At 48.6% G+C, this 25,438-nt stretch overlaps 1 protein-coding gene and 1 long non-coding RNA gene across 3 annotated transcripts in view; one reads left to right on the top strand and one right to left on the bottom strand.

Moving 5' to 3' along the window:
• LOC139176716 (uncharacterized) overlaps positions 1-404 on the bottom strand; it is a 31,173-nt gene extending 30,769 nt beyond the window's left edge. Inside the window, exon 1 of the long non-coding RNA XR_011561128.1 lies at positions 1-404. This is a non-coding gene — a long non-coding RNA (uncharacterized lncRNA).
• Positions 297-25,336, top strand: CHFR (checkpoint with forkhead and ring finger domains). Of its 2 annotated transcripts, XM_019977765.2 has the most exons (17): positions 297-429; positions 584-727; positions 5,092-5,191; positions 8,053-8,162; positions 9,036-9,095; positions 9,242-9,460; positions 9,849-10,016; positions 12,506-12,662; positions 13,547-13,864; positions 15,671-15,813; positions 16,833-16,949; positions 17,464-17,547; positions 18,325-18,395; positions 19,727-19,814; positions 22,244-22,351; positions 22,786-22,858; positions 24,270-25,336. In XM_019977765.2, exons 2-17 carry the CDS (start codon positions 595-597, stop codon positions 24,310-24,312), a joined length of 1,992 nt encoding a protein of 663 aa, XP_019833324.2. In that variant the 5' UTR covers positions 297-429; positions 584-594; the 3' UTR covers positions 24,313-25,336. The 2 variants fall into 2 exon arrangements, with proteins under 2 accessions (XP_019833324.2, XP_019833323.2); XM_019977764.2 differs by lacking the exon at positions 297-429 and having other exon boundaries at positions 456-727.
• The last annotated feature ends 102 nt before the right edge of the window (positions 25,337-25,438 follow it).

Below are 25,438 nucleotides of genomic sequence, written 5' to 3' on the forward strand. Positions count from 1 at the left end.
CTCGTCAGATGTAAGGCAGACCGTCGCTTCGCACTTCTAAACGCCATCTGCACTTCCAACGCAGCTTTGGGAATTTGCTTTGGTGCCCAATGCTCGTTACTCTGACCCCTTTGCGCGGACTTAACATGTGGCTGACCTCAGCTACTTCCGAGATCCGGGAACACCAAGTTGTCCCGGCCAACATCAAAGATGGCGTCCAAGCCCGCAACCTATCCTCTGCGCATGCTCCGCTAGCCTCCACGTGTCCACTCTCGATGCCCGTCCCCCAGGTTCCACTCTAGCCGCCGCGTTCAGTGGTTGCCACCGCCCGCCAATCGCAGGGCAAGGACGCTGTGGGCCCCGCCCAGCGGATCAGCTGAGGGATCTGCGATGTCTGTTGACAGCAGCGGTGGCTGCGCGGCCGGTTCCGGGTTCGGCGCGGGGCGGGGGGTAAGCTGGCGACGGGCGCGGGCGTCCGGCGGGACGCTGGGGAGGCTCGCGGCGCGGGCCGCAGCGGTGGGGCGCGGGCGCCGAGGAGGAGCGGCAGGCCGCAGCCTCTGCCCTTGCGGTCCGGGTCTCACCCGACGTTTCCGGGTCTCGTCAGATGTGAATCCGATGGAGCGGCCGGGGGAAGGCGAGCAGCCGCCCCAGCAGCAGCCGTGGGGAAGGCTTCTTCGCCTGGGCGCCGAGGAGGGCGAGCCGCACGTCCTCCTGAGGAAACGGGAGTGGACCATCGGGCGAAGAAGAGGTGCGGGGCGGAGAGCGGGCATGGGAAACGTGGGACCGGCGGGGGACAAGCCTGGGGATGGGTCAGGGCACGGGGGCCGGGATCAGGGACCCGGGATGGGGGTGGGGGACGGGGACCGAAGGACAGAAGCCGGGGGCTGAGGGCGGAAGCCTGATGATAGGAGCAGGGCGAGACCGGGCCCACCGGGCTATGGGAGGACCCTGGGCGGGGCGCATTCTGCCGTCCAGTTTTTCCAGTGGAATGGGCTTTCGTATAACAGCTGCCATGTATTCACTTAACGGTCTGCCCAGTCACTTCTGAGTGCTTCATTCAGGTTATTTAATCCTCACCACAACTTTATGAAGTAGTTACAATAATTTATCCCCGGGAATGCAATCTTCTCAAGTTTATTACTACCCAAAGCATCTTCTCTAACCTTAATAGAAATGAAATTAGAAAGCAAAGCAGAAGGAACACTGGAAAATCCACAGATATGTGGAAATTAAATAACATTCTTAAAGAAGCAGTGGGTCTAAGAAGAAATCCAAAGGGAAATTAGAAAATATCTTGACATAAGTAAAAATATCATATGTGAAAATCGCTCAGTCATGTCCAACTCTTTGCGACCCCATGGACTATATGCATGCATGCATGCATGCTAAGTCGCTTCAGTTGTGTCCGACTCTGTGCCACCTTATGGAAAGCAGCCCACCAGGATTCTCCAGGCAAGAATACTGGAGTGGGTTGCCATTTCCTTCTCCGCATGGACTATATAGTCCGTGGACCTCCAGGCCAGAATACTGGAGTGGGTAGCCTTTCCCTTCTCCAGGGGATCTTCCCAACCCAGGGTTTGAACCCAGACCTCCCGCATTGCAGGAGGATTCTTTACCAGCTGAGCTATCAGGGAAGCCCCAAACTATAATGTACCAAAACTTAGGGGATGCAGATAAGCAGTGCTTAGAGGGAAATTTATAGCTGTAAACAACTACATTAAAAAGATCTCAAGTCCCAGCTCTTAGAATAGAGTTGCTCAAATATTTGTTGATTTAATGAAAGGGGAAGCTAAGGACTTGAAGAAAGTCACACAAGTAGTGAGAGGAAGAGCCCTCACCCTCCATGCTTACTGCCTTTGCTGCTGCTAAGTCACTTCAGTCATGTCTGACTCTGTACGACCCCATAGACGGCAGCCCACCAGGCTCCCCCGTCCCTGGGATTCTCCAGGCAAGAACGCTGGAGTGGGTTGCCATTTCCTTCTCCAGTGCGTGAAAGTGAAAACTGAAATGAAGTTGCTCAGTCGTGTACTGCCTCTAGAGCTCTGATAATTTAACCTCCCTTGTAGCTTTTATACTGAGAGTGCAGTGCACTGATGAGGCCAACCAAAATATTTTGGTTTTATGCAAATTAATAAGTTGTGACTCTGGGAATTCCTTGGTGGTGCAGTGTCTGAGACTCCGCACCTCCAATGCAGGGGAACTGGAGTTCCATCCCTGGTCAGGGAACTAGATCCCACATGCCCCAATTAAGTTCACATGATGCAACTTAGACCAGATGCAACCAAATAAATAAATATTTTTTAAAATGAAAATAATACATTGTTATTCTGACTTTATACTTTAAACAAGAGAGAATGAGAAAAGATTACTATTTAAAAGCAAGTATTTTTCGGCTTCATTTTACCCAGTACGATGTACCTGTACCTGTTTTTCTGTTGGGGTCTTTTGGGAGACAGTCTTAAACCCCAGGATCAAGTTATTATTTTTTTACAACTTTAAAAATATTTATGGATTATTAGAAACTTTTCAAGATGTGTTAATTCATGTAAATGGATGTTTGATGAAGAGCAGAAGCCCTGGAGACCGCCACCTCCAGGGCCACCATGACACCAGCAGAAGCAGCAGCACCACCACCACAGCACAACTTACTTTGGGTTAAAAATTTACATTTCAATGCCTTTGTACCTACTTAATAGGGTCACTGTGAAGATTAAAAGAAGCCTAGCGAAGAGTTAGCACTTAACGTTAGCCATTGTTATTATAACACAACACTATAGTATCACTTTACACGTTAATACAAGGAAGCTCCAATACTTTGGCCACCTGATGCAAACAGTCGACTCATTGGAAAAGACCTTGATGATGGGAAAGATTGAAGGCAAAAGGAGAAGAGGGCAACGGAGGATGAGGTGGTTGGATAGCATCACTGATTCAATGGACATGAACTTGGGCAAACTCCAGGAGATAAAGAGGGACAAGGCAGCCTGGTGTGCTGCAGTCCATGGAGTTGCAAAGAGTTGGACGTGACTGAACAACAAAGCAAGGAACGTAAATATGTAGTTGAGCTGATTCAGTGAAAGTCCTTTCCTTGAATGTATTAACCTTTCCAGCAAAATGTAGAGTTTAAAAATCTGCTTAGGCCTCCATAACAAAATACCACAGATCAGGAAGCTTAAACAACAGAAATTTATTTCTAGGAAGTCCAAGATCAAGGTGTCAGTTGATTTGTTTCCTGATAAGAACTCTTCTTCCTGGGTCACAGAGAGCTGCCTTCTCTTTCTGTCCTCGCATACTGGACCAAGAGACCTGTGGTGTCTCCCTCTTACAAGCATTTCAACCCTCTCCGATTAAGGCCCTACACTGATGATCTTATTTAACTTTATCATCCACAGTCACTCTCTCTAAATACAGTCACTTTAGGGGATAGGGTTTCAGTGTATAATTTTGGGGGGCACACAGGTTATAGAACTTGATTATTTTAAAACTGTTATACACCTGCTATGTACTAGGCATTATTTTGAGAAAAAGGGAGAGCTGAGTTGATGTGTGTTGGGGGCAAGTGGGAGTCCTCACCTTCCCAAAGAGCTCCCCATTCTTGGAGAGTGGCAGAAATGCATACCAGCCATGGAGAGATTAATGAACTGAAAGACAAGCACACAATATTCTAGTTCTCAATTGGAATGCTGATGTTCTGGCGTGGAGAAGCCTATTAAAGCCCCACTCCGGTGCCACAGTGACCAGCCTGGCTCTGGGGCTGTGAGACCATCCTGGTGGTTTTGTTCAGTGTAATGGGACAGTCTTGAGCACAGGTGAAATTCACCTCAGATAAATGTAACAAAATACTTCCCATAATGTGGAGTGTTTGGGCAAATAAGGTTTAAGGGTTATGGAAGCATAGTTCACACTTAGTAAAATTTGCCCCTTTTAGGTGTTCAATGAGTTTTGAGAAATGGAGGCACCACTACCATCAAGATACAGAACATTTCTATCACCTCAGAAAGTTCCTGGTCTTTTGGAGTCTGTCCCTGCCCTTTCAACCTTAAATCCTGACACTCACCTATATGATTTCTCTCCCTGTAGTTCTGCCTTTTCCAGAACACCGTCTAAAGCCATCTAAGGGAAATCACACATTATCGCAGCACTGTCTTTGGGTCCGGCTTCTTTCTCTTGGCTGGTGCTTTTGAGGTTCACCCTTGGCAGTTATGTGTATCAAGTTGTGTTCCTTGTTGTTGCTGGGTGGTGTTCTGCAGTGTGTGTATTAATTCGCCACCAGTTGATGGGTACTTGTACTGTACTGCTTCCCACGTTTGGTTATTAAAAATAAAGCTACTGTAGGGAATTCCCTAGCTGTCCAGTGGTTAGGACTGTGTGCTTTCACTGCCAAAGGTGCAGACTCAATCCCTGGTTGAGGAACTAAAATCCTACAAGTCGCAGGGCATGGCCCCCAAAACAATAAAATAAAGCTACTATAAACCTTAGTAGCTACGGTGCAAACCTATCATAGGCAGATTAGTGACTTGGTATTAAAACACTCCTGAAAGCGTTTATTCTTTTGATTTTAGGAGAGAACAAAGTATTTGAGGATTTCCCCCTTGGATTTAATGAGAATACAATGATTGTATTCAGCTATAGATACATCTCTGTTTTGTTTTAGATTTTCTTAAACGTGTACGTGTGCCTGTGATAACTCAGTCATATTTTTGTGAATCTGTCATTGCTTCAATTTTGTGACCATTTATGAAACCTTAGATTACACAGAAGAAATTCAGGACTACGATACTGAAGATATTTAATAAGCCCCTTAGGTTTTTCTCAAAGTTCTATAATACTTACCAGGTTGTCTGCATACATGTGCATATTGTAAAACGTCACCATGAAGCAGTTGATGTATCGCTAGAGGTGTTGATGGGGTATATCCTCTGGGTAGTGAGGAAGCAGAAAGGTTCAAAACATAGTCCCTTTTCCTTTTGGATTAACACTTAAATGCTTTTTGGGTCTTGACTTAGTGGGTCTTGACTTCTGGTCGTATGATATCATTAAACAAAGCATAGTGTTGTGCCCAGTACCCACAGTTGTATTCCCCTTCTCTGCACACCCTCCTCTCTGTTTTAGGTTGTGACCTTTCATTCCCTGGCAATAAATTGGTCTCTGGAGATCACTGTAAAATTACAGTGGATGAAAAATCGGGTCAGGTATCACTGGAAGATACCAGGTAAGCTCTTTCTGAACTTCGTTCCTGTTTCCTCATAGCTTCAGGAAGCCGACTTTAGCCAGTGATTGCAGAGAAGAGACAAAGGCCCACTTTCTATAGCTCAGAAGTCTGCTAGGGTCTCTGGGTATTGGGAGATATATTTTCGGGCTTCTAGGATGGGCTACTTAGTGACACTGGTGCTAGTGACAATTCTTGAATGTTTTCAGATTAAAGCAAAAATTGTCTCAGAAGTAAGACTTAAAAGGCAGTGATACATTTTGGGCTTTTACAAACATATGCAAGTTAGGCTTCCCCAAATCAAGAAGTTTGCCTTTCTTTTTTACTATTACACCACATAAGTAGTGTGTGAAAGTGAAAAGCTTTCCAAATTGCACTCACCCACTAAAAATATATACATATTTATTTTGTATTAATAGGATTATACTATTATACTGTTGTTGTAATAACCAAAGGCTCAGTGGCTGAAAACAACAGCAATCTGGGATATTATAGGCCTGGGGGCCCAAAGTCCAACTCAGGTCTCATTGGTGTCAGCTCTTTCTGGAGGCTCTAGAGGAGAATCAGCTGTCTTCTGTCCCAGCTTCCAGAAGCCACTGCCTCCCTTGGCCGAGGTGGCTGGAGGGGCAGGGGTGTTCCACGCAGAAGAAACAGCAGCTGCAGAGGTCCAGAGTGCCAGCAGGAAGACCCTGATGTCCACACTAGAGAGATCTGACTTTAGTCTGAGAACAGTAAGGAGTCACTAAGGGTTTAAGCACCCCTTGGAGAAGGAAATGGCAACCCACTCCAGTATTCTTGCCTGGAAAATCCCATGGATGGAGGAGCCTGTAGGCTACAGTCCATGGGGTCGCAGAGTCGGACACGACTGAGTGACTTCACTTTCACTTTTTAAGCAGAAAAGTGAAATCAGACTTTTGGGTTAGAAAGAGCTTGAGGATGGATCTTGAGCCTGGCAGCAGAGCCGCGGCTGTGTGAGACAGCTTTGCTGGTCTCTGTAAGTGGGCTTTTACTGGGAAGGCAGCCCAGCCTTCCAGGGACCTGCTGCCAGCTGCTGAGGACTCGAAACAAGAGATGGTATGACAACACCGCCTGCACTATTTACTGTCTGGCCCTATACAGAAATCTAGAGTAGTGGAAGCCTGCTCAGAGGCCAGGCTAGAGCCTCTTCCTCACTGGGAGTCGTAAGAGTGCAGCCAAGGAGTTAGGGCCAGGGCAGACCAAGTGCCCAAAATTGGCTAAGGGGGAGGAGGTTGCTCAGGTGCGCTCCTCCCCTTGGTTGCAGTCTAGTCTCTGTCCACTCAGGAGGACCTCCTCAGGGAGGCACCTCCTGTCCCATCTGACTCAGGCTTCTGTCTCTCCCAGTAGTATCCGCTGCCCTCCCATCCAGCAGTGTGGTCCCTGATTTTCTTTTTTAATATTTATTCGCTTATTTTAGGCTCTGCTGGGTCTTCGTTGCTGTACCAGGCTTCCTCTAGTTGTGGCAAGCGCGGGCTACTCTTCCTTACTGTGCATGGCCTTCTCATTGCAGTGGCTTCTTTTGTTGTGGAGCATGGGGCTTCTGCACTTCTATAGTTGCAGCACACAGACTCTAGAGACCAGGCTCAGCAGCTGTGGTGCACAGGCTTAGTTGCCCCATGGCATGCAGAATCTTCCCAGACCAGGGATACAGCCTGTGTCCCCTGCATTCGCAGGCGGACTCTCAACCACTAGACCACCAGGGAAGGCCAAAAGGGGGCCCAAAGTCCAACTCAGGTCTCATTGGCATCAGCTCTTTCTGGAGGCTCTAGAGGAGAAGCAGCTGTCTTCTGTCCCAGCTTCCAGAAGCCACTGCCTCCCTTGGCTGAGGTGGCTGGAGGGGCATGGGTGTTCCATGCAGAAGGAACAGCAACTGCAGAGGTCCAGAAGCGCCAGCAGGAAGACCCCGATGTCCACGCTGGAGAGACCAGACTTTAGACTGAGAACAGTAAGGAGTCACTAAGGGGTTTAAGCACCTGATTGACTGGTCCCTGATTAACTGGAGTGGCATCCCAAGCACAGGAATCACACTGTCTTCCTGTCATCGGTAGTTGTGTGTTGATTTGCTTCTGCCCAGAGCCTGTCTCAGGGCTTCCTAGGTGGCACTAGTGGTAAAGAACCTGCCTGCCAATGCAAGAGACGTAAGAGATGTGAGTGATCCCTGGGTCATGAAGATCCCCTGGAGGAAGGCATGGCAACTCCAGTATTCTTGCCTGGGAAATCCCATGGACAGAGGAGCCTGGGAGGCTTCAGTCCACGGGGTTGTACAGAGTCAGACGCAACTGAAGCAACTTAGCACGCAGAGCTTGTCTCATGGGGGCCGTTGGTGCTCATGTGACGAATGAACTGAGAGGGGCTAAGGCTGCTGGAGGGAGGGGTAGGTCTGTGGACAGAGTCTGGTGCAGAAGAAAAGCTGGAAGTCAAAGCACATGCTGCTGGTGGATTCCAGGGCTTCACCAGGAGGAGAACATGAGTTTGGAACAATGAAGATGTTCAAACACTTGACAACATCATTTGGCTGTGAGTGACAGCACAACAGGCAAGGATTTCCTTAAGAGAATTGTAAGGTGGCACAAATGTTTATATCATTCCTATGAGTATTTATCATTTTCAAGGTGATAGGGGCTTCTCTGTTAGTCCAGTGATTAAGACTTCACACTTCCAGTGCCGGGGATGTCAGTTCAGTCCCTGGTTGGGGAATGAGATCCCATGTTCTGTGTGCCTCTGCCAAAAACTTTTTTAAATTAAAAAAAAAAAAAATTGAACTGCTTTTCTACTGATTGTAGAAAAGGAGCTTTTAACTCCAAGTTATTTTAAGTAAGATAAATTCCATTTTGTTGCCCCTACAGTGCCAATGGAACTGTCATTAACAAGCTGAAGGTTGTTAAGAAGCAAACTTGCCCTTTACAGACTGGGGATGTCATCTACTTGGTGTACAGGAAGAATGAGCCAGAACACAGTAAGACAGGGGTTTTCTGGGCTGGACCCACAGGTGAGGTGTGGCAGGGGGCCCTGAAACCGCTGGAAAGCATTGTGGGAAGAGGCTTATTGAAGCCAGTATTTCCTGAAGGAATGTTAGCTTACCTGCATCCGTTCTGTGTTTATGTAGATTCTTGGTGTGGGTAGTGTCTGTTGAAGAATGGGAATGTTGGCCTCGCAGTCTGAGCCCCAGCCATTCTTCAGAAATGCCACCGTGGTCATGAGCCACGGGTCTCAAAATGGTAGCCAAGGAGAAGTGAGTGAATGGGGAGGGATAAGCTGAACAAGACTTAGAATGGGGGCTGGAGGCCACAGATGGCTCTGCTCTGGGACATTTGACAGTGGACAGCAGAGGTCAGACAGGATTCCACTGGAGCTTGTCCCAATCTGAGCATCCACGTTTGTGTTTGTGGAAGAAGAATGATGCAGGACAGAATTAGGGGAGTCCTTCAAATGGTGCCCCCAAAATAGGAAGAAGGGGGCGGGTGTTCCCTAGGTTGTCCTCAGCATAGTCAAAGCCACCCCTGGCCACACAGAAGGATCTCGTGTCCGCTTCTGGTGGTTTGAAATACGCGAGGCATAGACTCCTCCCTCCTTGTTGCTCTGCTTCCCTTAGTCAGCCTCTTCATGCCAGATGAGATTCCTGAGGCTTATTTATTTTGGCTTTGGTTCAGTTGTTTTGGATTACTTGCTTTAAATTCCCTTAAACTGGCAGCTGTGGTTACTAGCTGATATGTCAAAATAGTCGACAAGGACAAAGTGGCTGTGAGGTAATGGGAGGGAACAGAAGAGAAATGTGAGTTCCCACCTGGCACGTGACTGACAGTGCTCTGATTTGGTTAATTCCTTTCAGACGTGGCATACCTCTACGAATCTCTAAATGAAAAGCAAGGTGTAACACAAGACTCCTTTGGTAAGTGGGATTTTCCAAGAGGAGTGGGTGTGTGTAAAGTGGGTCTGTGTGTTGACTGTCTCCGTCAACAGGAATAGCTTGCCTGAGGCGGTGGTGCCCATCTGTGCCCTGACTGTATTTTCCTCCTGCTCCTTCTGTGTTCACAGAAGCTAATAAAGAAAATGTGTTCCACGTGACCAAAGATACCTCAGGTGCAGGGCGAGGTGACGATCCTCAGGATCCCCAGGTCCTGCTGTCGTCGCCCGCCACTCAGGTGTGCTTTGAGGAACCACAGCCATCGACGTCCACATCGGACCTCTTCCCCACGGCCTCTACCTCTTCCATGGAGCCCACCTCCGCAGGCCGAGGGCCTCCCTCCAGCTCCAGTGAGAATGGGGGTCTCGGGGCGGTAGCTACAGTGCTTTCTATTCACTCTTCCTGCCCTGTGTTGTTACGGGGACAGACAAGCACTGAGGAGTTCAGTGGTGGCGTCAGGCATCAGGCTGTCAGTAGTAAGGTTTCTGTAGCAGTTGCTGTCTTGTTCCATCCTCAAGAGAAAGCCTGGGGATAGGGGGACTATAGCAGTGTGGTATTTTTTACAGGTTATATAATTCATATACTGTAAAAATCACATAGAATGAACGCTTCCAGTTTTCTGGGTTTTTTAACGGCATCTTGCGTCCCCTGTGCCTAGTTTGAATTAGTGACACTTCGATCTGCTGTCTCTTCTTCTGAGGTGGGTGAATCAGACTTTGTTGTTTGTCCCTCTCACAGGCTCCAGAGGTACAGACATCTCTCCAAAGGGGTGTGGTCCATCTGTGACAAGTGATGAAATCTCCAGCTTCCCTTTAACTCTCCCAGACAGAGAGGGGGCTTCCTTTTCTCTGTCGGAACCCCAGGATCAGGAGGATTTGGAGCCTGTTAAGAAGAGAGTAAAAGCAGGTCAGAATCTCAAGGTTTCATGTAACCTCAGGGCCCCAGCAGGAACCATCCAACCTGTACCTGTTGGGGCCCCACCGTCTGCCAAAGCCTGAGGATGCTGTCTTAGGCTGACAGCAGATGGCAGCCTGGGCCCTTTCTTTACTGTTTGTACCATTGGGATTGAACTGTGTTTACTGCCAGGATATGTTATCAGTCTGCAAACTGCATTCTTTTTTTTTTTTTTTTGGCTATGCTGGGTCTTCATTGCTGCACAAGTTTTTCTCTAGTTACAGCAAACAGGGCTACTCTCTGGTGACACGTGTGCGCTTCTCACTGTGGTGGCTTCTCGTTGCAGAGCTCGGGCTCTGGGGCTTGCAGGCTTCAATTGTTGTGGCTCTGAGGCTCCAGAGCACGGGCTCAGTAGTTGTGGTGCACGGGTTTAGTTGTGGTATGAGGGGTCTTCCCAGATCAGGGATCAAACCCATGTCTCCTGCATTAGCTGCTGCTGCTGCTGCTGCTAAGTCACTTCAGTCGTGTCTGACTCTCTGCGACCCCATAGACAGCAGCCCACCAGGCTCCCCTGTCCCTGGGATTCTCCAGGCAAGAATACTGGAGTGGGTTGCCATTTCCTTCTCCAGTGCATGAAGGTGAAAAGTGAAAGTGAAGTCGCTCAGTCATGTCTGACTCTTAGCGACCCCATGGACTGCAGCCTACAGAGCTCCTCCATCCATGGGATTCTTCAGGCAAGAATACTGGAGTGGGTTGCCATTTCCTTCTCCAATGCATGAAGGTGAAAAGTGAAAGTGAAGTCGCTCAGTCGTGTCGAACTCTGAGCAACCCCATGGACTGCAGCCTACAGGGCTCCTCCATCCATGGGATTTTCCAGGCAAAAGTACTGGAGAGGGGTGGCATCGCCTTCTCCATCCTGCATTAGCAGGCGGGTTTTTTTTACCACTGAGCTACCAGGGAAGCCCCTGGAAGCCATATTCTCGAGTTATGACTCTGTCCTGATACAACAGCCAATTTTTAAGAGTATGTTATCTTTAAGTGATAGTTTGAAACTTCACATTAAAGACAATTTAGAGAAAAATCTATGCTTTAAAAGCGAAAGTTAAAAAGACTGTAAAAAATGTTTGGAAATGTAGTTGGTAAGACAGTAGCTGTAAGGCAGACCTGAGGGCTGCCCGTGGATTGGAGCAGTGTGATGGGAAGGAAGATGGGCCTTAGAAAGAAACTGTATTGTCTAGTGTATTGAGTGGAAAATGAGTTGATTGACCTGGGAAGGTGTGGAATGAATTGGCAACAGATACATAAACAAGTATAAAAATGAAGCCATTTTTAATTATCAGAAATGAAAAAGTATATAAGAAAGGAAATTCTAATATGCTGTTTGACTGAACAGACTATTTAAGCATAGTAATATACCTACAATATACTGACCCAATAATTGTGTTAGAATAATATTGGGAAGGCTACTCAAAGGGCAAAATCCTTCTCTGTTTTAATGAATATCAGGAGATACCTAAAATCTTCAGCGTAAATGTAGTGTGACAATCCAGAAACACAGAGGCTGGGACCAGAAGAAACAGCTAAAAGACATTGTTAGGCAGCAAGAAAGTCCTTTCCTCAGAGGAGGGGGAGATGGTGAAGGTGAGCAGAGGCTGGGGCAGAGGGCTGCTGCTTTTGTTTTCTTTTAAATATTTGACTTTTTAAATCATGTTTCTCTAATAAATTAAAAGTAAAAATTAATCTGTGATATGGAAAAATTAAACATGTCAGCCAAAAAAAAAAAGAGATTTTAAGCTCCTGGTAACATTTTTAAGTTTAATTATTTTTTAATTGGAGTATAGTTGCTTTACAGCATTATATTAGTTTCTGCTGTGCAGCAATAAGAATCGGCTATACATATACATATATGCCATCCTTCTTGAGCCTCCTTCTCACCCACCCCCCACCCCATCCCACCCATCTGGGTCACCACAGAAGCACCCAGCTGAGCTTCCTGTGCTGCACAGCAGCTTCCCACTGGCTATTTATTTTATATATGATAGTATGTGAAATATGTCGATGCTGCTCTCCCAATTTGCCCTACCTCTGCTTCCCCAACTGTGTCCACAAGTCTCTCTAGGTCTCTGTCTCTGTTCCTGCCCTGCAAATAGGTTCATCAGTGCTCCTGGTAACATCTGATGGTCTGTATTTTCTAGCACTTTCCTGTATGCATATGAGTCACATTTTTTTATTTAAACAAAAATGACTTCATACACAAATGCTATTTGACAACTGGCCTTTTCTCGTACCTACGTATCCTGAGTGTCTTTTTATACTATTAACTGTTCTAAAACAATATTTAAATATACCAGATTAGGAAACTTATTTTGAACCTTCTTAAAAATGCCCTTTGAAATACACAAAGGAAGAGGTCTTCTGTCCACAGTTTAAGACATCTGTAAATACAAGAGATGTGTTGCCTCCATGGTCATGACGGTCAGAATGTGTCCCTTCCCTTGCAGTTGGGGAGCCAGACCTTAACTTGCCCATACTGGTCACAGACCCAGGCAGAGACCCTCCCGCTGCCCTTGACGTCAGAGCCGAGGCCATGAAGCCAGACAAGATGGAGGAGACGCTCACGTGCATCATCTGCCAGGACCTGCTGCACGACTGTGTGAGGTGCGCCCAAATGGGGTCCTGTGGGAGGCCAAGGGTAGGGTGGGCCTTTGGGTCAGGTCAGAGGCTGCACCCGCTGAAAGTGCCATAGCCGTTTTCCTTGTATGGCCGACAAGCCAGAAACCAGGCTGGTGACTGAAGCTACAGAGGAGCCCGAGAGACTGAGGTGCTGTGGCTCTGACCTCAGGTTGGCCTCGGGCGGAGCAGGAGAGCTGCACCGAGGGCTCGGTGTCTCCTGGCAAAGGAAGCTTAGCAGTTAGCATGGGCGAGCCTCCTAGAACGAACTCTCGTTGCTTCTCTGTGGGAACTTGGAATTAATCTGTCTGAAGTTCAGCTGAAATGCGTGTCCTTTCCACCCACTCCCAGTGTCTCTGCTCTTCCTCCCTGGCCCTCCCTAGGGTGCCATGTGACCTCTAGTTTCTTTTTTTTTTTTTTTTCCTACTTTCTTGTAGTTGACAGGCACAGAGTTAGAGCAGTTGCGGTGGGTGCCATGTTTTTGCACAGGGACTGTTTCTCTGGTGGGTTTTGGAAGGCAGGTGGCTTCCCCCGGCATTAGCTGAGGATGCAGACCCCGCCAGCAGCTAACCTCACGCATGGTGTGGGTGGAATGCCCAGGAAGCACAGGCTCAAGGCCCTGCTGAGGCAAAAGAGCATAGGGGCTGGGGATGGGCAGTTGGCTCATTTTTCTGTTTTGTACCCGAACCTCAGTCTGAGCAGGGCCATTTCCTCCTCCAAGGAAAGAGGCAGCATGACCCTGGGTCCTTGATCCTCACGCCCCAGGCCAGCCATGCCCCTGGAGCCCTGCATCCAAGGGGCTGCTGCACTTGCTGGGGAGACGCTCCACCCACGAGTGCCCCCAGGCCTCTGAAGCCCATCCGTGCCCTCAGCCTGCAGCCCTGTATGCACACCTTCTGCGCTGCCTGCTACTCGGGCTGGATGGAGCGGTCTGCCCTGTGCCCCACCTGCCGCTGTCCGGTTGAGCGCATCTGTAAAAACCACATCCTCAACAACCTGGTGGAGGCGTACCTGCTGCAGCACCCGGACAAGAGGCGCAGCGAGGAGGATCTGCGCAGCATGGCCGCCAGGAACAAGATCACACAGGACATGCTGCAGCCCAAGGTCAGGAGGGCCTTCTCCGACGAGGAGGGCAGCTCTGAGGACCTGCTGGAGCTGTCGGACGTGGACAGTGAGTCCTCGGACGTTAGGTAAGCCCCTTGGGCCTGGAGCGGGGTGGGCGGCCCGAGTCTGACCACCTCCCAGGACCTGCTGGTCCAGGCCACTGCTGAGGCGCAACCCAGCAGCCGTGTTGCCTGCCTTGTGCCAAGCACGCCACTCATTCAGGTGACCGTGATGAGGCTTGCTCACTGCCCTGCCTTCTGTGATAGCCTTTTTTCTCTTTTGTTATGCAGTGGAACATTTATTCTATTTTTTTGTTGCTTATCTGTATTGTTTTCCAGTTTATTAAGATATAACTGACATACAGCCTTATAGAAGTTTAGGGTGTGTAGCATAATGCTTGGGCTTAATTATTGTGACAGACTGGCCACAGGAAATGATACTTTTTTATTTGCTGAGTCCTCATCAAGTGCCTTGATTCACCAGCTGATACAAATACCACATAAGCACACTCACTCTCCACAGCTTACCTAGTGAACATACGTCCTAGAGTATCACTTGAGGTACTTACCATCTGTCAGGGTATTATTACAAAAAAGCCACAGCCACCTGGTAGACAGGGTGCAGTCCTAGGAGACCTTATTTTATTGGCTCATGTCTCCTGACTTAGAAGTCCAGGGTGTGAATTTTTGTATTGAGGCCATAATATTTAAAAAGACAAACCCCCCACCCCCAGTTTGTCTCTTTTCACAAAATTTAGCACATAATGTTCAAGCAAAAAGAAAACCAAAAATCACTTTTGTGTGAGGTTTTAATTATATATTCATCCATTCATACACATGTGTAGTCATACATGCTTAATTTTTTTTTTTATTGCTTAAGACATTTTTTGTAATATTTTGAAACCTGGGACAAAACCACAGTGCACATTCTGTGTTTACAGTTTAGTCCACATATCCAGTTATTTCTTGGAGACAAGCATGTGGAAGTAGGATGTTCATGTCAGGAGTCTCAGTGAGAGGATACCTTGCTGTACTTCTGACGTCTGGTTGAGCTCAAGATTGGTGCTCAACAAATGCCCGCTGTTGAGTGCAGGTGGCGGCACTCCCTGGGGTGTGTGGAGGGACAGCAGTGATCCCCGAGACACTCGGGGTATTGGGACAGGCAGGTAACTTAGTCCCATTTACATCTTTTTCTTCCAAACAGGGCTGAGTGTCTTTTCAACGTTTCTTCCTTTTCTAGTCATGTCTTGCCTGTCCTTCCCATGGGTGGCAGGCTCAGGCAGGCATCCTCTGACTGAGACCAGAGGAGAGTCCACATATGTCTTTCTTGCAGATTATGTTTTACCATCTGCAGGTTTGAAGGCTCAGCTAAGGAGCATACAGCTGAAAGGCGCTGTGGACAGCAGCATTCAGCCCTGTGCATTTTCAGATTTTAATGAGGGGACGGGTGTGCGTGAGTGGCGTCAGACCTGCAAGAGCGCACCCTGCCCAGTGTGGGGACAGGAAGGCTCCACTCCAGGGGATGCCTCAGGGGGTCGAGGGGCAGGCAGGAGATGTCTCCAGATCCCAGGAGTGTCTGAGGGAGAGAGCGCTGGAGAAGTGTGGGAAAAGGGGGGCTGGGAGGTGGCAGGGAGCAGAGCCTGCCGACTGCTGCTGTGCAGGGTGAGTGTAGGGGGCTAGGGGGTGCTGGAGGGCAGCTGTCCTTCCCCTTCACACACACCAGGTCCAGTGGCTGATGCAGAGCTGAGACATGGAGGCGGGACAAGGCCCATGAGCTGGGGTCTGGGTCTTGACTTGTCATTCGGTCTGGGACTGTTGTCACTAGCCTCAGCCTCACGCACCAACCAGAGCGGGTGTCATCTCATCCCCCCAAGCTCTGTGCTTTCCTTGCAGCCAGCCGTCCATCGTGTGCAGACAGTGCCCTGAGTACCGCAGGCAGGCGGGGCAGCCCCTTCCCTACCCAGGGCCCGGCAGCGAGCCAGGGGCACCGCAGGTCCCCGGGGATGCACCGTCCACGTCCGCCAGTGTCACGGCAGGTGAGATGGCCACTCCCTCCTTGCTGTCCTGACCGCTCTGGGTGTGGGTGGCGCTTCTGCTGGCTCTTCTCTGCTCAGATAGCTCGTTGCTTTTCGTGACCTGTTTTGAGCTAAGAAACCAGATAATCAGCTTTACTTGTGGATCTCCGCTCTTGAACACACAGTCCTGATTCTGACACTTACCCTTCCCCAACCCTCCCCACTACTGCCTTGGGACTGTCAGCATGCCCCGGGATGCTTGCCAAAGATGAAGTGACCATCACACATGGGCTCCTCCAGTGAGGGACTGGCTTCTTTCCAGCAACAGGATGTGATGTTACCAGAGCCGCCCTGAACTGTCTGTTCACTGCCCATTTCAGTGGGCGAGTTCCTAGGTGCCATTAAGAAAGGAAAAATGAACATGTGGACTGTGGTTTGTGGCCCTACATTGTAGGGCCTGGCCTCCTTGCCACTGTCAGCCTCAGCCTGTCTAGAGGCCACTGACCTCAGAATTGTGACCCAGAGCCACATTCTTAACCGTCTGCCATATGTGCTGTGCCACGACTCTTGGGGGTGTCCTTGTAGGCCCCTACGTGTGGGGATGACCAGGGTGGTGCATGGAAGGCCCCGTTGTGACCATGGTAAGTGCACAGAGCCTCACGTGGTACGTGAGTGACCAGGGGCCAGGCCACATTGACACAGCTCTTGGTGCAGAGTTAGCCAGCAGAGACTAGAGAAATCACTTTACTGTTTTATGATCTGTCCTTACTAGAAAACCTGCAAATGGCCTTTGAAATCTAGCTCCAACTACTGAACCAAAAGATAGCTTCGGTCACTTTTCCGTCTATTACACCTTTTAGTTTGAGTGGTAGACTGTCACTTGGCTGTCAGCAAAATTGGCCTGAGATCTGCCCAGGTTTTCTTGTAGGTCTGTGTCCTCATGCGTATCTTGTAGCTGCCCCTCCAGGTGTGGGCTGAGCCGCTCGTGCTGCTGCTCCAGTGCTGGCAGCACCAGCCTGAGCAGCCTGTCTGTCCCACAGCCCAGGACTACGTGTGCGCCCTGCAAGGAAGCCACGCCATATGCACCTGCTGCTTCCAGCCCATGCCGGACCGGAGAGCGGAGCGTGAGCGGGACCCCCGCATCGCCCCCCAGCAGTGTGAGTGAGGGTGTGGGTGTGTGTGTACACCATCTGCCTGGGGCCCCTCCCCACCTCAGAGCCACTCCCATGTGTCCTTCCAGCCTGGTTTTCAAAGTGTCATGGACTTCTGTGTGTGGTTTGAGCAAAACATACAGTTCTGTGTTTCCACCTGTGTCATCAGGTGTCCCTGCACGAGTGTTTGATAATCTGTCTTTGGTCACCAGTTGAAACCTACCCCTGTCGTACACACAGGGGGCTCTCTTTCTAGATCTGTATCTGACACGTCACCCAGTAGTTCTCCAGTGTCTCATTTTATTCTTTTCTGTTGGCTGCATAGTTCGTTGGATCTCCATTCCCCAAGCAAGGATTGAACCCTGTCCAAGGTGTCATTTTAAAATCTAACAGCTGAACTGTATGGCACATTAACAGTTTCTAGATGATGGTGAAAATCAAGCTTGTCACTTATTTAATGGTTACATGAACTTCCTCCTCGCCATGTGGCGTGACTGGTACGTGTGCTCTGTGTCCACAGGTGCCATCTGCCTGCAGCCCTTCTGCCACCTGTACTGGGGCTGTGCCCGGACTGGCTGCCTCGGCTGCCTGGCCCCGTTCTGCGGTAATGCTGGCCCCACCACCAATTGCCACCACCTTTCCTTGTTCACTTGGTGTACTTGAGGCCAGTGGTGGGCTGGCTGTGTGCCTGAGCAGGGAAAGGCCACATTGGTCGCCATGAATTAGCTCCTTTTCCTAGAGGTCTGCATAGATTTGCAAGTGTCAGTGAGTGTTGGCTCCAAGACAGCAATAACAACAACAGGGGAACTCTGAGTCGTGCACAAGGACCACCCCCACTAAAAACACATGTCTGGACTTCACAACCCCAGACCAGGGACTGTGCAGACTGGACCATTTCTGGGGGGAGTGGAATGGAATGCCTTTTACTTTTTCTCTGTTTGAAATTATATTTCATCACACAACTTTTTTTTTCAATTAAACTTTCTATTTCATTATGGGATATAGCTGATTAACAAACAATGTGATAGTTTCAAGTGAACAGCAAAGGAACTCAGCCATACTTATACATGTATCCTTTCTCCCCCAAACTCCTCTTTCATCCAGGCTGCCATGTAACATTAAGCAGAGTTCCCTGTGCTATACTGTAGGTCCTTGTTGGTTATCCAATTTAAATACAGCAGTGTGTACATGTCCATCCCAAACTCCTTAACTGTCACCTCCCCCATCCTTCCCCTGCCCAACGCCCATGACCATAATGTCACATAACTTTCCATTCTTCGTAGAATCCATAATGAATGAAATTTGGTTATCCTGTCAGGTGACCAGTGCTTTCATAAAGTGCATATGAAATGGGTAATGCTGCTTCCCTCCATCCCAACAGAGCTCAACCTGGGTGACCGGTGTCTGGACGGGGTGCTGAGCAACAACAACTATGAGTCGGACGTCCTGAAGGTACAGGCCAGGTGGAGGCCAGTGGGAGGCCTCCCAGGACTGTCCAGTGTTGTGGCTTTGCATGTCTGTTTGTGCGTGTCTGCATGTTGTGACTCTGCATGTCTGTTTATCCCTGTATCCCCCCAGATAGGTATTCCTCCCTGCCCTTCACACTGAGAAGCCACAGTAATTGTGTTACACAGTTCCAGGTCCTGCTCAGCCTGCCCGGGGCAGGCAAGGGGAGCGGCTGGCCCTTGGGTGGAACCAGGACTGCCCACTGGCCCTCTTCATGCATTTCAGGAGGCAGCTGGCTCTTAGAACTTCAGGGTTTAACATGCACATGTGTCGCTTGCCAGGGGTCTTCCCTTCACCCGAATATATGTGGTATGACACCCCCAGGGCAAGGCCCTTCTCATCTGAACAGCACCTCCTCTACCTCACTGCTCTCTAGCTAGGTATTCACAGGCACGCTCTTGTAGGTTTACACAGAACCAAGCAGCTCCATGCGTCTTGAGGGCAGAGCCCACCCAGATGTAGACCCTGGCTTCCTTGTCACATGGTCGTGGGCCTGTCACCATACTGTGGCCGATCAAGCTGCAATTAGGTCTCACTGCTCCTATGCTATAGGAGTGTCTTTGCAGAATTTCAGAGAATGCCAACTCTTACACTTGAGGTTCTAAAGCTAGTCTGCCCTTTGAGACTGAGAAGAAGCTCCTTGGTCGAAAATTTTGTGCTGCACTGTGTGGGTGTGATACCATGTCTGCCCCAGGCCTCCTGTTCCAACAGGCCATCCAGGCCTCCCAGCTAAACTCCTGGAAGCAGGTCCCCTAACTTTATGCAACACTCACCCTCTGCAAGTGCCCACCACACTTAGGTGTTTCGGCTCTACCCACCTTCCAGGGCCTTTTATGAAATGTCAGCCCTCTTTGCCATTTGTTATATGTTCTTTTTTTTTTTAATATTTATTTATTGGCTGTGCTGGGTCTTCATTGCTACACAGGCTTTTCTCTGGTTGCAGAGACTAGGGGTTATTCTCTAGTTGCACTGCATGGGCTTCCTGTTGCCGTGGCGTCTCTTGTTGCAGAGCACGGGCTGTAGAGCGTGGGGGCTTCAGGAGTTGCAGCACATGGGCTCCGTAGTTATGGCCCTATGGGCTCAGCTGCCACGCAGCATGCAGGACCTTCCCGGACCAGGAATCAAACCAGTGTCCGCCCACATTGCAAGGCAAACTCTCAGTCACTGGACCACCAGAGAAGCTCCCTCTTTGCCATTTTAGTGTTTCCTTTTTTTTTTTTTTAAGTGTTTCCTTCTCCAAGCTCATGTTTCTTCTCTTGCCCATTTCCCTGTTACAGAATTACCTGGCCACCAGGGGTTTGACTTGGAAAAACATGTTGACTGAGAGCCTCGGGGCTCTGCAGAGGGGAGTATTCCTGCTGTCTGGTAAGCCTTGTTGTGCCTACTTGCCCCCTACTGATGGTGGTGTTTTCCAGGGGCACCTCTGCCTCTGGTCAAGCGGTCCCTCCTGCCTGTCCACACACTGGCAGCATTGCTTGTTGGCTTTCCCATGTTCACTCCTGCAACCTCTGCCTACCCTGGCAGAGACAGACAGAAAGGTCCTGATACTTTGAGATTTCTTTTTTCTTGTTGGGTTTGAGTCGACATGACGTGTTCCAGAATCTTTTCTCACACAAGGGAGGGAAGGAACACAGCTGGCGAGGTGCTGGCCCCACCACTGGTCAGCCTTGACATTCTAGGGCTGGTTGTCAGGGTCTTTGCTGGCCTGTCCCTCAGTGCATCAGGTGACTCAGCGAAGGCTTACCCCCTCTCCCAGGGACACCTAGTGCTTTGTGAAGTGTGAACTTTTGTCACTAATGGAGGGTGCAGAAAAATCAGTGAGTGATTTTTTTTTCCCTAACACATAAATTATTATAAAAGACTTGAAAGGTACTAAGTTATTTTGTCTCACAGACACATTATAGTGAGTATCTTGAGTTTCCTCTGTTGGGACAGTTCTATGTGGTTGGGTCTTCTTTTGCTTTTTAATGGCTATTTTTATAAGAATGATGTGGTTCACAAAGAAAACGTTAAGTGGTACAAGAAAGTCTGAAGAATAAAGTGAAAATCATTGGAAATCCCACCACCTAAAATATACCCAGTCATAATACTTTGACAGCCACCTTCTAAATGCATGTACCCATGTGTGTGTATCATTTTCATAAACGAGATCCTGCCAGACATGCTTTTAATAACCTATTCACCCAACAGTATATCTCGGACTCTTCCTACATCAACAAAGGTCTATGCCTTGATTTTTTTTTAGTTATTACTTAGCATTCTGATACCATCGTTCATTTAGCCAGTTTGTTACTAAAGGATATTTAGGTTCTTCCCAGCTTTTCACTGTTAGAACCACCACTGAAGCTGTCGAGCATGCAGTCCTGTAGGTTTCACAGTCATTCCCCGTCCCCGCGCCACCCCTCCCCCAAAAAACACAGTTATCCCCTTAGGATAATAAACAGGACTACTGTCACTGGCTTGCATGGTTGAGGCATGTCCTGGGGCCTGAGTGCCAGCATCCCCTAAGCCCGTCAGCTGAATGTTTGCCCTCTCAGTTCAGTTCAGTCGCTCAGTCGTGTCCGACTCTTTGTGACCCCATGAATTGCAGCACGCCAGGCCTCCCTGTCCATCACCAACTCCCGCAGTTCACTCAGACTCATGTCCATCGAGTCAGTGATGCCATCCAGCCATCTCATCCTCTGTCGTCCCCTTCTCCTCCTGCCCCCAATCCCTCCCAGCATCAGAGTCTTTTCCAATGAGTCAACTCTTTGCATGAGGTAGCCGAAGTACTGGAGTTTCATCTTTAGCATCAATCCTTCCAAAGAACACCCAGGACTGATCTCCTTTAGGATGGACTGGTTGGATCTCCTTGCAGTCCAAGGGACTCTCAAGAGTCTTCTCCAACACCACAGTTCAAAAGCATCAATTCTTCGGCGCTCAGCTTTCTTCACAGTCCAACTCTCACATTCACACATGACCACTGGAAAAACCATAGCCTTGACTAGACGGACCTTTGTTGGCAAAGTAATGTCTCTGCTTTTTATATGCTATCTAAGTTGGTCATAACTTTCCTTCCAAGGAGTAAGCGTCTTTTAATTTCATGCTGCAATCACCATCTGCAGTGATTTTGGAGCCCAAAAAAATAAAGTCTGACACTGTTTCCCCATCTATTTCCCATGAAGTGTCAGGACCAGGTGCCATGATCTCTAGGTCTTGTAAATATGAAAGAGGCAAACGGTGGGATATTTTATCTGCCATGTTTGATGGTAAATGAAATGGAAAATCTTTTTCTTATATGGGACATATATATGCTTGTCTGTGTTCCTTGGTTCATTTTTGGACTTGGGAGATTATTTGTGTGACATCTTTGTTAATGGTGCAACACATTGTCATTTGTGTTAAAAACACATCCTCTACTATTTCATTAGTATTTCTCCTTTGTTATATGTGTTCCCATTGTGATGTGTAAACTAGAGGCAGTCACATTTATAAATCCCTTCCTTTGTGCCATTTGGTTTTCATGTCACAGAAATAGCTCAAGAGAAGAATATTATTCCTCTTAGTACTTTTTTAGATTGTTCTAAATATTTAAATTTTTAATCTAGATGGAATGATTGTGCTATAAGGAAATAAGTTGGTGTCTAGGTTGGTTTTGCTCTTGTTTTCCAAATGTCCAGCCCTCTGTCTGACCCTGTCTATGGATCAGTGCATTAGTTCCCCAGCAGCGTGCAAGCCACGTCTGTTCTCCTGTGCTGGAAACATGATGCTACCCACTGGCGAGCTGTGCCTATAAGAGGCTGTGTTCCTTCCAGATTACAGAATCACCGGGAACACCGTGCTGTGCTACTGCTGTGGCCTGCGGAGCTTCCGCGAGCTCACCTACCAGTATCGGCAGAACATTCCTGCTTCTGAGCTACCAGGTGAGGAACCACCTGGCCCCTTCCTGGCCCACAGTTCAGTTCTGCTTGCGTGGGCTCCCACACTCTTTTGCAATAGCTCAACACCCTGTGTGGGCCTTTACTCTGAGTTCACAGCAGGGCCAGGGACACAGCCTGGTAGGTGGGGGCACGAAGGCCATGCTTGTCTTAAGCGCCCCTTGCCTGGTGCCTGCACAGGCTCTGGATCAGGTGAGGTGGGTTCCTGAAACAAGATGGCAACTGGAGTCATCTCATTTCTAAACTGGATTTTCGATTAAAGATTTTTTTCCTTTCCTGGAGAACAAGGAAGCGAGCTATGAAGTGGAACAAAGCGTTGTGTGTCTCAGCTGCAGTGTCTCTTTGGGTCTCAGCTTAAATTCACTAGGCCGAGTCTGTAGACATGTGCATGACATGTGTTCATTTTTTTCTCTTCCCAGCGGCCGTCACGTCCCGTCCTGATTGCTACTGGGGCCGCAACTGCCGCACTCAGGTGAAGGCCCACCACGCAATGTGAGTGTGCAGGCAGGGCGGGGGCTGGGCAGGGCTGGAGAAGCAAGTGCAGACAGGCAAACAAACCTGCGGTTTCCTAACAGGAGCTGCTTTTCTTTAAATCTTTTGGCCATGTTGATTTTGAAGCTTTTAGGGATGTTCATGAAGTAGTCGGTTCTCTACTTAAAAATATACTAGTTCATTAATAATTGTCATGCTTTATAAAGTCATGTAGTATATAAAAAAGTCATTAAGTGAAGTGATTAAGTGAAGTCGCTCAGTCATGTCCAACTCTTTGCGACCCCATGGACTTTAGCCTACCAGGCTCCTCCGTCAATGGGATTTTCCAGGCAAGAATACTGGAATGGGTTGCCATTTCCTTCTCCAGGGGAACTTCCCGACCCAGGGATCGAACCCAGGTCTCCCGCATTGTAGGCAGACGCTTTACCATCTGAGCCACAAGGGAAGCCCGCGTAAAAGTCATTATCACTTAGAAATTCTGCTCTTCTGTTATGTCATTTCATGAAATGTTTGCCCATACACATTCATCTCCTTCTCCACCTCCATGTCCCCAGCCTACACGTGCAGGGCTGAGCGCTGTGCGAATCCCTGGTTGTGGTCCCTGAGAACCATTTCCCAAGTCACAGCCGTGTGCACGTCGCCATGCACCTGGATCTACCTATGGTGATGCAATGGCTAGAGCTCTCCCTGGGAGTTTCCCACGGGGTCTTTAGAGGCTGTTCATGTTGACATTCATGTCACCACGCGCGGTCGCCCATAGGAGTAGATCGGCCTCTGCTTTGAAACCATGAGGAAAGTGATGGCATAAGTCAGTTTCATGGATTGATGCTGTTTGCGGTGACTGTGATCCCAAACAGCCATTTGAGGTTCAAATTAAAGAAATTGGTTAAAGGAGTCATCATGAGGACTCAGGTAAAGGCAGCCACCCCTAAGGGAGTGATTCTGTAAAATAAAAATCTTGGTTTGTATTTGAGCATAAACTATGTGGAAGAGATAATTTTATTCTAAGAAAGAGATTTCACTAGTAACAGGCTAACCTGTCTCAATTAAAATGTGGGGAAGGGGGGCAGCAAAGGAACCCTCGTCTTCTCAGAGAGGAGGTCACCCACAGTACCTTGGGGATGCTCACGAGGCACAGGTCTGAGTTTCTGGAAATTGCCCAAATGTTCCACTTATATTTTACATTTAGAAAGGAGGGGTCACAAAGGAGTCAGACATGACATAGAGACTAAACAGCAACAAAGAAGGTTGCGTTTGGGGTTAGTGTCTTTGCTGTATGAGAAACATGCTCTTGCAAACCTCAAGCACAGGATCACTGTCTCCTGTAGTTCCTTTGGGTACAAGTACAGAATTCCTTTACTGAATGCATCTGTGATGCCCTCTCGTATGATTTGACTGTTTTTTCCCACAGGAAATTCAATCACATCTGTGAACAGACGAGGTTCAAGAACTGAGCGTCCAGGGAGGCACCGTGATGGCTCAGGAGTGTTGGCAGTCAGTGACACACATCTCAGAAAATACTGAAAACAGACATTTTAAGGGCATTTCACAGTCCCCCATCCCCCACAGTGGGGACTGGGGTCTCGGCATAGGGCACTCTGGTATGACCTTTCTTTTGTGGAGTGAGACCCTCTTGGCGAGAACCCCCACCTGTGGCACCCAGAGCCCTGGGGCCGGAACAAGAGCCATCAGCCGTCCCTGTGTATCTGTCCCACAACCACAGTCAAAGCAGACATCTCTGTTCAAGAAGAGTGTCCTGGGAGAGGAAGGGGAGTTTGTCAGAAACACTGTGCTATGACGAAAGGGAGCACAATTTTCCAGCCGCAGGACGCACAGCGGCTCACGTGTGTGTTTTCATAGCTTCGGTGCTCATCTCCTAATGAGATTTAAATATCACAAACTGTAGCACAAATGATATAATTTATATTTGCAAATTGACTAAAATTGGAGACACTGATATTTGAAAGAATAAGCATATGTTCCTGTTTATGAAAAAAAATCCTCAGACATCCAGGACTCCCCAGCACCAAGGGCATGTTTGGGTCACTAACACACGGGGCTCCTCCTCAGCACAGCTGCAGCCCACCGAGCTATCCGCCCTCATCATTCCTCCCAGCCTCGGGGCTGGGGTGGCCTGGGGCCAGGCTGCAGGTTGTCCCTGGTGATGCCCCAGCCCGCCTGGAGCAGCCCCTTCCTGCCAATAGGTTCTGCGAGTCCTTAGCCTTTCCTCCTGCGTTGGGTTTGCCGTGTCATCTGGAATAATACTTGAAATTTTGTTGTTTAAAAAAAAAAATTTTTTTATCATTTGTTAAAGCCACCCGTTTGTTTGCAAAATTGTACCTTTTTTGCTTCTTCTCAGGAATACGATTTTCAACTTTGTCTTGCTCTTGATACAGACTCTGAGAAGCAGTGCTCTGGGGAAGAAGGCCTCCTTCCCGCATTCTAATAAACACGCTGTGTCTGTTTCTCTCCCCGGCACCTTCGTCCGTGTTGATTGTGATATGTTCCTTTGGTAGGACCGCCTGCGGAGGTCACTGGTTACCTGCTTAACTAACAGAGTGTGTCCCCAGTGGGGGGCGG

This window comes from Bos indicus, chromosome 17 (assembly GCF_029378745.1).
Source record: "Bos indicus isolate NIAB-ARS_2022 breed Sahiwal x Tharparkar chromosome 17, NIAB-ARS_B.indTharparkar_mat_pri_1.0, whole genome shotgun sequence".
NCBI lineage: Eukaryota > Metazoa > Chordata > Mammalia > Artiodactyla > Bovidae > Bos > Bos indicus.

What these genes read in the sequence shown, in the direction of transcription:
- CHFR (XM_019977765.2), top strand. Translation starts at nt 595, where the DNA reads ATGGAGCGGCCGGGGGAAGGCGAGCAGCCGCCCCAGCAGCAGCCGTGG. An exon ending in TGTAACACAAGACTCCTTTG is followed by an intron (nt 9,096 to 9,241) that starts GTAAGTGGGATT and finishes CTGTGTTCACAG; the next exon opens with AAGCTAATAAAGAAAATGTG. An exon ending in GGGAGTATTCCTGCTGTCTG is followed by an intron (nt 19,815 to 22,243) that starts GTAAGCCTTGTT and finishes TGTTCCTTCCAG; the next exon opens with ATTACAGAATCACCGGGAAC.